Source organism: Amblyraja radiata, chromosome 10 (assembly GCF_010909765.2).
Source record: "Amblyraja radiata isolate CabotCenter1 chromosome 10, sAmbRad1.1.pri, whole genome shotgun sequence".
NCBI classification, from domain to species: domain Eukaryota; kingdom Metazoa; phylum Chordata; class Chondrichthyes; order Rajiformes; family Rajidae; genus Amblyraja; species Amblyraja radiata.
This window is the reverse complement of record NC_045965.1, coordinates 69,269,938-69,287,742: the sequence shown is the minus strand read 5'-3', so window position 1 is coordinate 69,287,742 and position 17,805 is coordinate 69,269,938. Positions and strand designations below refer to the sequence as shown.

The 17,805-nt window shown below is 42.8% G+C and overlaps 1 protein-coding gene across 1 annotated transcript in view; it reads left to right on the top strand.

The window, feature by feature from the left end:
* The first annotated feature begins 6,341 nt into the window (after positions 1–6,341).
* The window catches only part of msh4 (mutS homolog 4), an 88,524-nt gene continuing 77,060 nt past the window's right edge, over positions 6,342–17,805 (top strand). Inside the window, exons 1-3 of the mRNA XM_033027855.1 lie at positions 6,342–6,660; positions 7,971–8,162; positions 15,910–16,070. Coding sequence (XP_032883746.1) covers positions 6,342–6,660; positions 7,971–8,162; positions 15,910–16,070 — 672 coding nt within the window. The remainder of the gene's footprint in view (positions 6,661–7,970; positions 8,163–15,909; positions 16,071–17,805) is intronic.

Here is a 17,805-nt window from a genome sequence, read left to right as displayed (position 1 = left end):
AGGGCCTGGTACTCGGGCCGGCCCTGGCTGTAGACTCCATGCGTCAGCTCGGCTGCTTCCTGGGCTCCAGTGCAGGCCCCGACTTCATCTCCGGGCTCGTCCTTGGGTTCCAGCGGCGGCTTCTTTGTCGGCCCCGGTCACGGCCCCATCCCAAGCCCCGGGCTGGGCCCTCACTCCAGCTCCAGCACCAGGCTCGACTCCAGCCCAGGCCCAGTCCCCAGGCTCGGCCCGCGGCACCACCCTCCCCACCAGGTAATCGGGCGTCGGGTGCCGACAGCCGCTGCCACTCCTCGTTCACCGCGAGCGCTGGAGTGTCCCGTCCTGCCATGCAAGTGAATAGCGATGTCACCCGGGTTTTTGTTTCCGAAATGGGTGTTTTTGGGGCTGTTTTTAAAATGTGATAGATTAATAACTTCGGAAATATAGGTGGGAATGCGATGGGAAGATGTTTATCACCACAATGGGAAAAATGTGAGTAGGATATGTGGAAAATGGAACGGCTGTGGCCTGGCGTTTGGAAGAAGATAGGAAAAGCAGATTGACACATCGTGGGTACACACACACACACAAGACAAAGACTTTTAGTTATATAGAGATGAGCCAAACGCGGGCAGGTGGGACTAGTGTAGATGCATGTTGGTCGGTGTGGGCACTTTGGGCTGAAGGGACTTTTTCCATGCTGTATCACTCTATGACTCTAACTCTATGACTCTAACTCTATGGCTACTGAAACCAATGAATTGTAAGTCTCTCATAACTGTTCCTAATTTTTCTTTTACTGTGTTGAATCGTGCAAATGGGCTGACTGTCGTATACCCTTCAGTAAAATATATTCATGGCATCGACATACTGGAAAATGGAATAGGAAGGATTTCTAAGATTGTGGAATATTTTTATGATCAAGATTTTAAACTGAAAGATTAGAACTTAGTATTTATGCAAACTAAAGAATACTGCTTTAAGTTTTGTCTTTTTATCCAGTTTACTGCCATTGATGAAATATATTTATTATGTGAATGTGTAATTATTTGATCGAATATCATCATCTTGGCTCTTTGAAAGAGCTTGCTTGGTAAGGATAATTAAATAAAATGTTGTAAATCTGAGCATCGCTCTGTATTTAAATATTTTGAGTTTAATTCTATTTTGAATGAACGAATGAATGAATACATTTTATTAGCCAAGTATGTAAACATACAAGGAATTTGCCTTGGTGCTCTGCTCGCAAGTAACAACATGATGTCGGTAGACAATTATAAATAAAACATTATAATTTAAACGTGAAAAATGAAATAAAATACCAGAGCAAAAGGAGGCCACAGACTTTTGGCTGTTGAATAGAGCTACTGCTCGTGGAAAAAAGGTTGCAGCCAATAACATTCTCGGCTGATCGAGTGATGTGCGGCAGCTTGCGGATGCCATGCTTGGTGGCTGAGCCAAACCAGACCATGATGGAGAAGGTGAGGACAAACTCTATGATGGCAGCATAGAACTGGACCATCATTGTCTGTGGCAGTGATTCCCCTGTGGTTCCCAAAGAGGATAGTGATCAATCATTGTGCATTACCATCAATCTGTTCGCTCGATCAGTCTGAAGAAGGGTGTTGACCAGAAACGTCACCTGTTCCTTTTCTCCAGTGATGCTGTCTGACCCGCTGAGTTACTCCAGCTTTTTGTGTCTATATCTTTGGGAGAAACTGTCCCTGAATCTGGAGGTGTGCGTTTTCACACTTCTGTACAAGAAATAAAACACTTTTATATTGTGCCTCAATGTACGAGCAAACCGCAGTGGGTAGAGCTGCTGCCTTACAGCAGCAGAGATGCAGGTTCGATCCTGACCTCGGCGCTGTCTGTGTGGAGTTTGCACTGTCTCCCTGTGACCACATGGGTTCCCCTCGGGTGCTCTGGTTTCCTCCCACATCCCAAAGACTTGCGGGTGGGTGGGTGGGTAAATCAGTCGATGTAAATTGTTCCCTATATATGGGTGAGGGGTGGAATCTGTGTGGTGTAGATTGGAATGTGGAGAGAATAATATGAGATCAGTGTAGAAGGGGGTTAGAAGGTCAACAGGGCTGGAGCCTGTACCATGCTGTATAATCATTAGTGAAAATAGCACCCACTGCGTAAGATGACTCTTTGTAAGAACTCTGATCCACCATCTGTTTAATATTTCCCATCACAGTTCCAGAGAAAGTTCCAGTTCAGTAACTTGAGATTTTAACTGCAGCTCTCCACGGATTTGGCTTTAATTCAGCATCCAGTATTTACACTGTAACTTTAGTTTAGTTTAGAGATACAGCGCGGAAACAGGCCCTTCGGCTCACCGGGTCCGTGCCGACCAGCGATCCCTACACATTAACACTATCCTCACTAGGGACAATGTTTACATTTACCAAGCCAATTAACCTACAAACCTGCACGTCTTTGGGGTGTGGGAGGAAACCGAAGATCTCGGAGAAAACCCACGCAGGTCACGGGGAGAACGTATAATCTCCGTACAGACAGCACCAGACAGTAAGGCAGCAACTCAACCACTGTGTCACTGTGACCTCCCTAGCTCGTTTTTACTGTGCCATTGTTGTGTTGAAGTTGGGATAGAGTAGGTGCCCCAAACTCTAATGTAATGGGGACTTGGTGGGCAGTGGTCACCCCATTACAGGAAAGATGTGAAGGCTTTGGAGAGGGTGCAGAGGAGGCCTACCAGAAATGCTGCCTGGACTAGAACGTCTCAGCTCCAGCGAGAGGTTGGATAGACTTGGATTATTTACTCTATAACATCAGGGGTTGAGGAGAGACTTGATAGAAGTATATAACATTATGAGAGGAATATATGGTGTGGTGAGAAACTTTTACCAAGGGTGGGAATGTCCAAGACTAGAGGGCGTAGCTATAAGGTGAGAGGTAGTAAGTTGAATGGTGACGGGTGGGACAGAGGGTGGTGGGGTTCTGGAACACCTTTCTGGGGTGATGGTGGAAGCAGATATGATAGTGGCATTTAAGAGGTTTTTAGATCGGCACGAGGATGTGCAGGAACTGGAGGGATATGGATCACGTGTAGGCACATGAGATCAGTTTAAAGGTATCGTGATCATGAGTGGGCGCAAACACCATGGGCGGATGGGCCTGTTTCTGTGCTGCACTGTTCTGTGAACGGGACCAAAACCAAGTTGTCCAGCCCTACGTTAAAGCTATTCCCCGATATTGGATGGGATTAGGTTGTTCAAATGAAATGATGAATGTTTGTAGGAGCATGGGGAAGAGAGTTCAGACATATTCCGCTTGGGTAGTTTACAGCCCAATGGCACGTACATTGAATTCTTCAATTTCAAGTTACACCCCTCCACTCTTTCCCCTAAACCCCCCTATTTCACTGCTGTCTCTCTCACTCTGGCTTTACAAATGGACACAGGAACTTTGGGCGGTACAGTGGCGCAGCGGTAGAGTTGCTGCCTTACGGCGCCAGAGACTCGAAATCGATCTTGACTATGGGTGCTGTCTGTGGAGTTTGTACGTTCTCCCCGTGACCATGTGGGTTTTCTCTGGGATCTCCGATTTCCTCCTTTATTCCAAAGATGTACTGGTTTGTAGTTTGATTGCCTTTGTTAAAAATTGTAAAACTGTCCCTAGTGTGTAGGAAAGTGCAAGTATATCGGGTGATTGCTGGTTGGCGCAGACTCAGTGGGGCAAAGGACCTGTTTCCACGCTGTATCTCTAACTGAAACTAAACTGGTCACTTCAAGTGCCTTCACGAAGGGGGACACGAGGAGACACCACAGGACACACTGACAACACTCTGTCAGTGGTGCTCCATTTTACAAATGAATAAAACATTTGACATGGAATGTGCATACTCTGCGTTTAACATTCGTTCTACTTCAGACAAATATTCACTGCGAACAAAGTGTTGCGAAGATCAGAGTGATTAATTGTCAGATGTAGGCACAAGGAATTACAGATCTTGAAATCCTGCTTGGAACACAAAGTGCTGGAGGAACTCAGCGAGTCAGGCAGCATCTACGAAGCAGTCTGAGGAATAGTCCCAACTTGAAATTTCACTTATTCACATTCTCCAGGGATGCTGCCTGACCCCCTGAGTTACTCCAGCACTGTGTGAAACGTCACCTATCCATGTTCTCCACAGATGCTGCCTGACCCGCTGAGTTACTCCAGCACTTTGTGTTTCATTGTCATATGTACTGGCAATCGAACAATGAAAGTCTTACTGCATTTAAACAGGTCCATTAATGCAATAACATTCATAAACATGTAATAATCAATGAGACAATAATTTAATTACAGTACTAGGTGATTAGACCATAACAGTCTGAAATTAAAGTCAAAAGGGCCACATGTGATGGGTGGTCATCTTACTGGACTAGAGGGGTGGAAGGGTATGCTCCTGTCCCCCCATCACTGTTACATGTTTGTGGCATTTACTGTTTCTAATTGCAGTCAAACATTCACATGGTGGTACAGCATAGAAACAGGCCCTTCAGCCCATCATATACATGCTGGCCTTCCTGCACTACTGGACCCACACCAGGTCCATATCCATGTCTATTTGTGATGGTATCCGATTATTCCACCTTCTCTGGCAGTGAACTCCAGATATCAACCACTCTATTATCCCTCACCCCTTTCACAATTCATTAATCTCACTTTAAACATGTCTTGCTTTTGTTACCCTTACCATGTGGGGAAAATAAACTGCCTAGCCATCCTGTCTCTGCCTCTCATAGTATTATATTCCTCTGTCAGGTCACCCCTCAGTCTCCTGCACTCCAGGAAAAACAAGCCCAGCCTGCCCAATCTCTCCCGATTATTAAAGTCCTTGGTTAAATTATTTTGAAAACTCTTTTACTTAATTAAATTCCTGTCGGGTGCATAAGTTGAAACATCAGCAGTGGGATGCCGCTGAGTATCAGAATGTCTCTTGTGCAGTCTGTAGAAACTCAGCCTGACAATGCTCAACCCATGGACTTTACAGTTCCGATCAATTCATCCTGGATCTTTAGACGCAGTTCCGAATCAACAGCGGCATTGGAAGGCCATTTGACCCATCAAATCTGCTGCAATACTTGAAACACGCAGAGTGCTGGAGTAACTCAGCGGGGTCAGGCAGTATCTGTGGAGAACATGGATAGGTTGTGAAGGAGGCTAAGGGGTGACTTGATAGAGGTATATAAACAAGAGGCACATAATATATGGAAGGCACAAATTAGTTTAGTTTAAGGATACAATGTGGAAACAAGCCCTTCGTTCCACCGAGTCCACACCAACCAGCGGTTCCCCCACTATATACTAGTTGTATCCTGCACACTAGGAACAATTTACAGAAGCTAATTAGCCCACAAGCCTTTGGAATGTGGGAGGAAACAGGATCAACCAGAGGAAACCCATGTGGTCACAGGGAGAGCGTACACACTCTGCACAGACAACACCTGTAGTCAGTCAATTTTTCCCCATGGTAGCGGTGTAATAACAAAAGGGCACAGCTTTAAGGTGAGATTAAAAGATTTTTAAAATAGATCTGAAAGGTGACCTGTCTCCCAGATCTATCTCTCCCTCCTAACCCCATTGTCCTGCCTTCTCCCCTGACACCCGTACTAATCAAGAATCTATCTATCTCTGCCTTAAATATATCTGCTGACTTGTGGCCTCCACAGCCATCTGTGGCTATGAATTCCACAGATTCACCACCCTCTGACTAAAGAAATTCCTCATCTCCTTCCTAAAGGAACATCCTTTAATTCTGAGGCTGTGCCCTCTGGTCCTAGACTCTCCCACTAGTGGAAACATCCTCTCCACATCCACTCTATCCAGGCCTTTCACTATTCTGTAGGAGACGGGCCAGGAGACGTCAAGGGGTGGGTCTCAAGCGCCTCTTGGAATCAAAGGTACTAGAGGGGTTGCTCTATAATCTTGGCTTTTACTTGGAATTGTGTCCGGATTGAAGGAGGTGCCGGACTCTGTTTTTTCACACAGAGAGTGGTGAATCTGTGGAATTCTCTGCCACAGAAGGTAGTTGAGGCCAGTTCATTGACTATATTTAAGAGGGAGTTAGATGTGGCCCTTGTGGCTAAAGGGATCAGCAGGTATGGAGAGAAGGCAGGTACAGGATACTGAGTTGGATGATCAGCCATGATCATATTGCATGGCAGTGCAGGCTAGAAGGGCCGAATGGCCTACTCCTGCACCTATTTTCTATGTTTCTATGTTTCTATGGACCAGCAGTTGCCGGAAAACCGGTGGTGGCGCTGCACTGACCCTGGCCGCGCCTGCGCAGAGGGACCCGGCGGCCATTTTAGCGCCGCTTCCCGCCTTTTTGTTTACCTCAGACGATGGCGGCGACGGGCGGGGGCTCCGGCTCCGCGACCCTCGGGCTGGGCGCCCCCACCCCCACCCCCACCCCCGCCGGCACCTTCACTCCCGGTGCTCGGCCTCAGCCCCCGCACCCGCCGCCGCCCGCGCCCCGCTACGCCTTCGGGCTGCTGGAGACGCCGCGGGACCCGGCGGCGGGAGGGAGAAGCGGCGGCAGCGGCGGCGGCAACTCGTCGAGCGGGCGGCCCGACTCCAACACCGCCAACGCCACCGCCTCGGGGACGCGCGGGCCGCGGACCGCCAGCGGCTTCACTCCCAGCGGCGGCAGCGGCGCCAGAGGTGGGGGGACAACGGGTGTGGTGGGTGGGGTGGGTATGGGGTGACAATGTTGGGTATGTGGTGGGTATGAGATGGGGATGGGTATAAAATATATGGGGTGGGTATGAGATGGGCGTGGGGTGTATGAAATGGGTATGGGAACGGGAGGGGTAGGTGTGAAGTGACAAAGACCTTAAGACTTTTGCCTTCCATTACAGTGAGGAGGTGCCTGATATTAAATGTGTGTTTTTGTTATTGTTTTTATATGTATGACTACAAGGCAACAACATTTCGTTCAGACCGAAAGGTCTGAATGACAATAAAGGAAACTTTGACTTTGACTTTTGAAGTGGGTATGGGGGTGACAATGTTGGGTATGTGGTGGGTATGTGGTGGGTAAAGATGGGGTGTTGTAATATGGGGTGGTTATGTGGGTGGGTTGGGCATGTTATGGGTATGGGGTGGGTATAAGATGGGTATGGGATGATTACGGGCATGGGGTGGATATATGGCTATAGGATGGGGTGGGTATAGGGTAATTGAAGGATGGGGTGTGGGTAAGGCGTCTATATGGCGTGGGTTTGGATACAGGGTGGGAGATGGCTTTGACATGAGGTGGGTGAGAGAACGGGATAATTTGGTGGTGCGGCAGTTTGGGGACATTGGAGTTAGTTAGTACTAGTGGGGTGCTGGGTTTTTGAGTGGGGCTGGTTCAGCTGAAGTTTGGAGTGGGGTGAGGTACATTTGGATGATATTTAGGTTACTTTGGTGAGTGGATGGTAGGTGGGTTTGTGGTCGGTTACTGGGTTGGTGGGGTCAAGGAAAGAGCGTTCGCGTCGCAGCCCTGTTACAAATAAAATTGACGTTGACTTTTGGCCCTGTTTTCACCAATCTTTCCACCACCACGCATAAGAAGCACAAGAAGCACCAAGACAGACACCATTGTATGCAGATGCTGAGAAGTGTGTTCAGCTCTGGCTGAACAACTTCTAATCTTGTGTGTGGACTCCATAAGAAGAAGACTAGGATGGTTTGGGACCCACAGCCATTCCCTGAACTTAACCGCTTCACCGTCAGCTGTGCCTTCAGTTCCTGAGGCTGCAAGCTCTGGAATTTCTTGGCTCTGCCCCTCTGGTTCTCTTTCTCAACTCCATTAAAATGCTGCTCTCAACCTATGTCATCAAAAGTCACCAGAAATAATATCTTCCTTTCAGATTGAGTGTCAGATTATGTTTGAAAATTTTCTCATGATGTACTTTGGAATAGCTTACTATTAAGACAATATGTTGTTGTTATATTCAAAATCATCTTCTTGATTTTAATTTTGACAGAATCACACTTCGGTGATAAGAGTTCAAATGCAGGCTACAGAAGTCAGTTCACAATTGCCTCAGCACACAGCAGCTCTTCATTGAAGGCTTTTGATGAAAGCAAAATTAGGAAGACTCCTGTGTCCACCACCAGCAGCAGTCGCAATGCCAGGCCCGCTTCCAAGCTCCGCACTCCCCAAACTGCTCACTCAGGTTCAGATAATGATCTTTTTAATCTTTAATCAGCCAAAAAATTAAGTGTTTTCAATTCTGAGTAGTTTATAATGTTGTTTGCCTATTTCTAAATATGTTCTTTAGCTTTAAAGCACGTTGGGGCTTCCTAAAAGTGTATTCAAGTGTAGATTAATATACCTATTTCAATCTATTGTCAAAATACAAAATATACATTGGGTGACAAAGTTAGCCAAAGCATGTCATTGTAACCAGCTGTTTTCTGTAGGAATTCATACTTTATATAAGCCTCTCTCACATTATTTCCTCTTGCCCCTATCAACATTATTTTTTTGAAAACTGAAAATCATGAACTAGTTAGCAGATCTGAAGATAGTACAGAGGAAAATAGTCTTTCTTGTCTGTCAAGAGGTATGTAATGTGATCTCGATGAACCAGAAACATTAATGCTCTCCGCAAATATTTTTTTTATTGTTTGAAAGATACAACATGGAAACAAGCCTTCGGCCCACCGACCACGGCAACCATTGAATACACCTTCACACTGATTCTGTTATCTTACTTTCTCATACCCTTACTACAGACTAGGGCCAATTAAGCTACAAATTGTGTGACTATTGTGTATATCCAGAATTCACATTTTATTTCAGAATAATTATGTTAGAAGATAAAAACAAAAACTGCAGAATATGGAAATATTAAATAAAAACAACATTCTGGAAAACTCTGTGGAAGGAGAAGCGATTAACGTTTCATGTCGAAGACCTTTATCAATGTATTATTTTGGATTTCCAACATCCATAGTATTCTGCTTTAGTTGTTTCTTTAGTTGTTGGTACTTCGCTGAAAGGAAACACTTTCTCAAACCTCCTGAAAAACGCTGAAATTGTTTCCAGGGTCAGAAAAAATGATGGAAAATCTTCCATTTCTATAGTGCTTAACATATACCTATGCCACTGCCCTAAAGTAGCAATGTTACAAAATTTTGTGATTTTAAAAATCAAGTCTGTAATTTATCCCATCAGATAAAGCATAAAAATAAGTTTAATTTGACACCTAATTCACTTTCATATCTCAAGTATTTAAAAAGTTATGGCCATTTTCATACTCGGAAATGAGCATCTTGTTCCCTATTGATTTTCTATGGACATAACAAAAAAGTTGTGATCGTGAACAGTCAAAAGCCCATAACTTTCTTAAAAATTAAGAGAACTGAATGAAATTTTCAGTTATCATAGATTGAAGCATTCTGAAACAAATATAAAATAATCTTACTTGGATGACCTGAAATTAAAGCATATAATTAGTTAGTTACCTAATTGTAGCTAATTTCAGACTTCAATTACTAGATCTAAACATCTATCCATTTCTTAATAAATGATTAACATTTTTAAATAGCCTAAATGTCCAAATAATATTCACAAATAATTCACAATAAAACATGATTTTTAAATATCATTTACATTAATTTATAGGCCAAATGGAAGGAATTTAGTGTTCAATTGCTGTAAATAAATGTCCATTTAAATCAGCTTTCTAGTGGGTCCCTGTGGAACGCGCTGGTTTAGAACGTTCACATTGCGGTAGATTTGTGCCCCAAATGCCCAGAAAAATACTGCGCGATATAATGGGCCCAAAATGAGCTACTCGCAATATTAAACTTTGTATAAAGGGATCTTTAGAAGCCCTTTTTAATGTAAAAATATACAACCTACCTTCTATGGTTTGCTTTATGAGACTCTGCGGTTGCTGGCGGTCGCGGGTTTAGAGATTGATTTTTAAACTACTATAACTATTATTCAAGGCCTTTAAACCTAATAATAGCTTTTGCGACGGGGTCTTCCAGCGATTTTTCGTTAATAATTAACTAGGCTGAACATCTTCGATTTGAACAGCCTAGAGAAAATCGCGTTTTAAACCAGCCCCCTCTAAACGGCGCCAAAATCGCGCACACCCGCAGCGACAGATTTTCAAAGACGCTTCAGGTAGGCTTTGCAACATACCTACCTAAAGCATTTCACAGGCAACTAATTACTTCTGAGCTATCGTTACCATCATAAATCAGAAATGCAGCAGCAAGTTTGTGCACAGCAAGGTGAAACAAACAGCAATGTTAAAAAGACTCAATTTAATATAGTGATTGATGGATTGAAGCTGTTTGCGAGAATTCCTATATTTTCTTCAAGAAGAAAAATCTGAAGATGTGTTCCGTCGTGAAACGTTGCCTACCATTGCCTCCGCAGAAGCTGCATGACCCACTGCAGCACTTTGTGTATTGCAAAAGATCTGCTTGAACATAGTAGCTTACATGATTTCACAACGTTTGAACATGCTTTGTGGCCAACTAAACACTTTTAGTAAGGTTGAGTTACAGAAACAGGCCCTTCAACTCAATCCCTCCATGCCAATCAAGGTGCCTACCTGGTCTGCGTTTGTCCCACATCCCTCTAACCCATGACTACGCATGCACTGAATGTCTTTCAAACATTGTAATTTCTCCCTCTGTTGTACGCTCACTACACCTCTGGTAACTTATTCCCTGATGAATCGGGTTCAAGATTATTATTATCGCATGGACCACTGTACAATGAAAACTTTGTTTTTCATGCTATCCAAACAGATCATACAATCAAGTCAAACTCAAACACAATAGACGATGTCAAAGGGAAAGAAGCAGAGTGCAGAATATAGTTCTCAGCATTGTAGCGCATCAGTTCAATAGACAATATCCAACGTGAATGGAACAGTACCCTCGTTTGTGGAAGGATCCTTGAAAAGCTTTAAAGAAGCTATTCTTGAGTCTGGTGGTGCACACTCTCAAGCTTCTGTATCATCTGCTGGACGGGAGCAGAGAGAAGAAAGAATGACCAGGGTGGGACAAGTCTTTGATTATTTATTACAGGTATTTCTTGATTTCTTAACTTTGGATTTATGCATTTGCATCATTATACTATGGACTCTAGGGTAAGTACCTTCAATTCATGAAACTGCTTTTGCTCCGATGAAAAGTGCTCTAACCTCCATATATATAGCCTTTCTTCCCACACCATTTTGACTTGGTCAATATCCCGTTGCTGTAGCTTGTGCTCCATTATCAGAATGTATTCTGTGAATCCACTAAGATAGCTGCTGCAACAACAACAACAAGCATTACATCTCTTCTAGGAAATCAATGGAAACTATAACTATTGATACTAAGCTGGATGTAATTCATCATAGTGTACTTCACCAATATGATAGGGTACTGTCCGATTCACCTCTACCTCATTGTGGACATGAGACCTTCTATGGAACTGATGTGCTGTAATGCAGACAACTATATTCTGCACTCTATCTTCCCCATTGCTCTATCACACTTGAGTTTGACTTGATCGTATTCATGTCTGGTATATTTGAACAGTTTGAATAGCATTCAAAAAAAGCTTTTCACTGTACCTCAAACACGTGACAATAAAAAAGTAAACTTAAAAAGTAACAAGTGATTTATTATTGTCAGCTGTTTGGTGAATCTTGCAGCATCCTTTAACCATGTAGATATAATTTGTGCCCATAGTGTTATAACTGAAAGTGCATTGTGCATTATGAAGGATAGAAGTATTTTAATGAGGAAAATGAAAAAGGGACAGGCGTGTGATTTGACATTTTGAATCGCTGGCATGAGTCCCTGGATTTTTATCATGATCCAAGAAAAAGTAAGATTAAAGATAAGACTTGAAAGAAAAGTGATGGAATTTCCGTAGGTACTAATACATTTAAGGCTGTCTGTGGCTGGCTTGAACCTTTCAAGAAACATGCAAACCTGCAAAATATTAGTCTTATGAAGAGGAGGGAGCAAGTGAAAATATCGTGGTGACAGAACATTTTCCCAAGGAACTGAATGAATTATTGTGTCAAATTACTATTTTTAAAACATTTTTAAACATAGCTCTTTCAGAAGAGAATACCCAGATGATTATTGGTCTCAAAAGATGAGTAAACTGCTTCAAGTTACATTATTCTCCTTGGAGGCAATCCCAAGGGTCACTCTAAGCCTCTGCCTCCATTCAAAGAACTGAAGTATTCAAAAATCAATCTTTCAGCAGAGTGGCAATCTGACTAAGATAATATTATATTATGTTGTTTCTACCTTCATCACAATTTTGTAGAAGGAACAAACTGGATAACAACCGTGCTTAACATAGAAACATAGAAATTAGGTGCAGGAGTAGGCCATTCGGCCCTTCGAGCCTGCACCGCCATTCAATATGATCATGGCTGATCATCCAACTCAGTATCCCGTACCTGCCTTCTCTCCATACCCTCTGATCCCCTTAGCCACAAGGGCCACATCTAACTCCCTCTTAAATATAGCCAATGAACTGGCCTCGACTACCTTCTGTGGCAGGGAGTTCCAGAGATTCACTACTCTCTGTGTGAAAAAAGTTCTTCTCATCTCGGTTTTAAAGGATTTCCCCCTTATCCTTAAGCTGTGACCCCTTGTCCTGGACTTCCCCAACATCGGGAGCAATCTTCCTGCATCTAGCCTGTCCAACCCCTTAAGAATTTTGTAAGTTTCTATAAGATCCCCTCTCAATCTCCTAAATTCTAGAGAGTATAAACCAAGTCTATCCAGTCTTTCTTCATAAGACAGTCCTGACATCCCAGGAATCAGTCTGGTGAACCTTCTCTGCACTCCCTCTATGGCAATAATGTCCTTCCTCAGATTTGGAGACCAAAACTGTACGCAATACTCCAGGTGTGGTCTCACCAAGACCCTGTACAACTGCAGTAGAACCTCCCTGCTCCTATACTCAAATCCTTTTGCTATGAAAGCTAACATACCATTCGCTTTCTTCACTGCCTGCTGCACCTGCATGCCCACTTTCAATGACTGGTGTACTTGGTGGTGCTTGGTGTCAACAATATTCCTGAAGAAGGGTTTTGACCCGAAACGTCCCATTTCTTCTCTCCAGAGATGCTGCCTGACCCGCTGAGTTACTCCAGCATTTTGTGTCTACCTTCGATTTAAACCAGCATCTGCAGTTCTTTCCTCATTACAATTTCATTGTTGTAACCCATGTGATATTGCTTTCAAGGCTTTCTATCTGCATGTATAATGAGACGTTATTATGGAGTTGAATGAAATAATAAACTCACCTGTCAGAAAATTTGGAAGAGTTGCAATTTCAAAATAGGCATACACCGCACCTGTTCCTTGTGGGATGACATAGTCCGTCTAATTGTGAACGGTGTATGGAGCAAATTATAACCAAAATTGGTGCATCTCTCCCATATGTTTATGAGCATGAAACATCTCTGAGAAGATATTGTCAAATTGACAAGAAACCACTAACATGTCCCAAATAGTTCACTATGAGAATAATTTCAGGGGGGTTCTTATACATTGTATAAGTGAGCCATGTTGAAACACCACAGTTCCAACATGGCGTGCAGCACTTGGTGGTGGTGACCGCATGATAGAAAAAGCTGAGCTTTACTCAAGACCACAAGAAAGTAGGAAATGGACTGGGCTATTTGGCTCCTCAAGCCTGCTCTGCCATTTGTATCACTGGCTGATGTCAGTTCCCTATCCTCAATGATATCAACTAAATACCCCAATTATCTAGTCTTCACAACCTTACAGGTTAGAGAATTCCAGAGATTCTGCAACTTCTGTGAGAAGAGAGCTGTCTGGATTTCCATCAACATACTAGTTAAGCTTCCATCATCAGTCTTACAATGAACCCTTGTTATCAGTGTCACAAATTCAGGTTCACCAGCATCCCAAACCTGTTAGCCCAAAACCAGTGACATCTCTGCCTCTTACCTCTCTACTGCCTCCTTGACATGGAAAGTCCATCTACATCTGGCGATATAAGGAGTCCTTCAAGGAGCCATTCAGTTCCTTGATCTTGTTCTGCGTCAATGTCATGGTTGGTCTGATTGCACCCTGAACTGCATCCCGCCTACTCTTCATGTTCATAAATGATAGGAGCAGAATTAGGCCATTTGGTCCGTTGAGTCTACTCTGCCAATTAATCATTGGCAGATCAATCTTTCCCTCCCAACCCCACCCCCCTGCCTTCTCCCTTACACCCTTACTAATCAAGAATCTCAATCTCCGCTTTAAAAATACCCAATGACGACCTTCACAGCAGTATATGGCAATGATTTCCACAGATTAACCACCCTCTGACTAAAGAAATGCCTCCTCATCTCCTTTCTAAAGTTATGTCCTTTTATTCTGAGGCTGTGCACTCTGGTCCTGGACTCTCCAACTTGTGGAAATATCCTTTCCATATCCAGGGCTTTCACTATGCGGTAGGTAATCCATCACCCCTGTGCTTATCATGTTCCAAAGACTCGTTTGCAAAGTTTCACCTAATTTCTACTTTAGTTAGGTGACCTTCAGGATCTTGTATGTTTCACTTGATGCGTACACTGAGACGGTACTTTATGTGTATTTTTATTTTATTAATTTGACATTTAAGTGTTTGAGATCTTTTGATCAAGTTTGTTGAACTTTGGAAGGCAATCAAAAGTTTTTACTTTGAACCTAATGGAAAACACTTTCTGTTTCTGATTTTTCACTTAACAAAATATTTTCCTGGAAGTCAACCTCCATAAATCAAAGAATACCCACTCTTGTCATTACTGTAGAAAATGTGACAGCCAATTTGTGCACAGCAACACTTACGCACAGCAGTGAATCAAACTGCATTTGTTGAAGAATAAATATCACTCAAGTCTTATGGGGAAAACTCAGCGGGACAGGCAGCATCAAGACGGGTCTCGACCTGAAACGTCACCCAATCCTCTCCAGAGATGCTGCCTGCCCGCTGAGTTACTCCAGCTTTTTGTGTCTATCTTTGGTTTCAACCAGCATCTGCTGTTCCTTCCTACTCATGGGAAAACTACCACTTTTACAGTTTATGAAGAAGTGTCATTGGACCTTTTACATTTATCTGAGATAGCAAGGAGGACATCTCATCCAAAGGATAGCCCTCAGCCAATGCAGTACTCCCTCTGTACTGGAAAAGTAATATAGATGTTTGTGCTCAAACCTGAGATGGGACTCAAACTCATAACCTTTTCGACTCGGGGAAGATATCACATCTGAAGTTGTCAATGTGATGTTTGGATTTTGCAGTACACACATTAATTTATTTTGTTAGTACATTGAAAAAGTGACTACGTTTCTCAAGACTGGTCATTGAAATGCCAAGAGAGTCAAGAGTTTAATTGTCATATTTTCCAACACAACAATGAAATTCTTACAGCAGCATAACAAACCCTTAAATGCGACACACAAAGATAAAATTTAATAATAAAAAAACAATTTAATAACCATAATTAATTGGTGTGCCGTGTTCAAGGGCCTGATGGTTGATGGGAAGAAGCTGTTCAGTCATCGATTTCAGGTTTCTGAAAAATGAACACGAGGGCAATAATAGGAATTAACTTTTATCCAGAAGCCTTGCATTATTGTGGATCAACTACTACCCCACCCAAAACCATACTCCATACAACCTTACTTTAATCCATCTTGTGAAAAACTGCAATGAAGGAGTTTTTAAAATGCAAACATATATTGGAAGAAGTCTGATCAATAGTCCACATTCGAGTTGGATTTCTTCCTGTTCAGTTTGTTTTTTGTTGGTATGTAGTTTTATCACATGAATGCCGAGATAAAATAACTTCTGGTTACAACTGCAAGATTGTGGAGAGTTTAGTGGATAATATTATTTCAATGCTAGAATCTTAATGACTTTACATATTTTTCACACAGTTACATCATCTTCTGCGGTATCAGTTCACGTTGCCTCTGTAATTGTGGCAGTAGTAGAGGGACGTGGGCTTGCTCGGGGTGAAATAGGAATGGCCAGCCTCGACCTGAAGACTCCAGAATTAATATTATCCCAGTTTGCAGACAACACCACATATGCTAAGGTAATAAATACGATCATTAGTCTGGGTGTCAGTGGTTACGGGGATAAGGCAGGAGAATGGGGTTAAGAGGGAGAGATAGATCAGCCATGATTGAATTACGGAATAGACTTAATGGGCTGAATGGCCTAATATTGCTCATGTCACTTATGAACCTATAATTAGCATCTCACAAGCACTCACATAGCTGCTACTCTGCTCTTGAAGTTGATCCACCACCTACCCACATAGGGTAACAAGGGATGGGCGATAAACATGACATTGATGGAGTGCTGCAGATGTTTCCTGGGAGAATCTCCCATGTTCTGAGAAAACATGTTCAATCATCTAACATATATAGCAAAACCTATTGAGAAACTACTTCCTGTAGACAGAGGGCCAAGGACCGAAGTACCCCGATTCAAAATTTAGAACCAAAGCGCCTTTATGGCCAACTTAAGACTAATTAACAACTTTGAACTTGAATGGTACAAGATGGTATCTGGAAATATGGCACAACTTGTGTACTGCCTCAGTGTAATCCACTGTCCTTACATTCTTACCATTATTTGAATGGTGGCCGATTAGGAAAAGGGGAGATGCAACGAGACCTGGGTGTCATGGTACACCAGTCATTGAAAGTAGGCATGCAGGTGCAGCAGGCAGTGAAGAAAGCGAATGGTATGTTAGCATTCATAGCAAAAGGATTTGAGTATAGGAGCAGGGAGGTTCTACTGCAGTTGTACAGGGTCTTGGTGAGACCACACCTGGAGTATTGCGTACAGTTTTGGTCTCCTAATCTGAGGAAAGACATTCTTGCCATAGAGGGAGTACAGAGAAGGTTCACCAGAATGATTCCTGGGATGGCAGGACTTTCATATGAAGAAAGACTGGATAGAATCGGCTTGTACTCGCTAGAATTTAGAAGATTGAGGGGGGATCTTATAGAAACTTACAAAATTCTTAAGGGGTTGGACAGGCTAGATGCAGGAAGATTGTTCCCGATGTTGGGGAAGTCCAGAACAAGGGGTCACAGTTTAAGGATAAGGGGGAAATCTTTTAGGACCGAGATGAGAAAAACATTTTTCACACAGAGAGTGGTGAATCTCTGGAATTCTCTGCCACAGAAATCTGCTAGATTTAAGAGGGAGTTAGATGTGGCTAAAGGGATCAGGGGGTATGGAGAGAAGGCAGGTACAGGACACTGAGTTGGATGATCAGCCATGATCATTAATGTAATTTAGTATGATTGTGCTTATGTATAGTAAGATTTTATTGAATTTAAGCAAAAAAGGAATTTCACTGTACCTAGGTACGTGACAAAGTACGATTGAAATGGGAATTATTTCTTACACAACAAGCTGTTGTGATTTGAAATGTCAGTGAAAGCAGACTCAATCGGAATTTGGAAAGAGAATTAGATGAATGCAAGAAAAGGTCAAATTTAGTGGGCTAGGGAAGAGTGCTAATGAAGCAGATGGTTCTTTGTGGCAGTCTGAATGTTTTCATAATTTCCTCTGAACAAATGCTTTGAATCAGCACAAGAACTTGTCATTGTAGAGCGTGGACTGATAAATCTTTGGGCTGGGGTCACCATCTCTATAAATCCAGTAAAAAAGTAACAGGTGGCACAATAGACAATGAATAGAACTTTATAATCTAGGCCTAATATTGTGAATTATATAATTCAATTGCTAGGCTATAGTATATACCGCGTTTTAAGCTAAAATAATGCTTGACAAAAAAAATATCACAAATG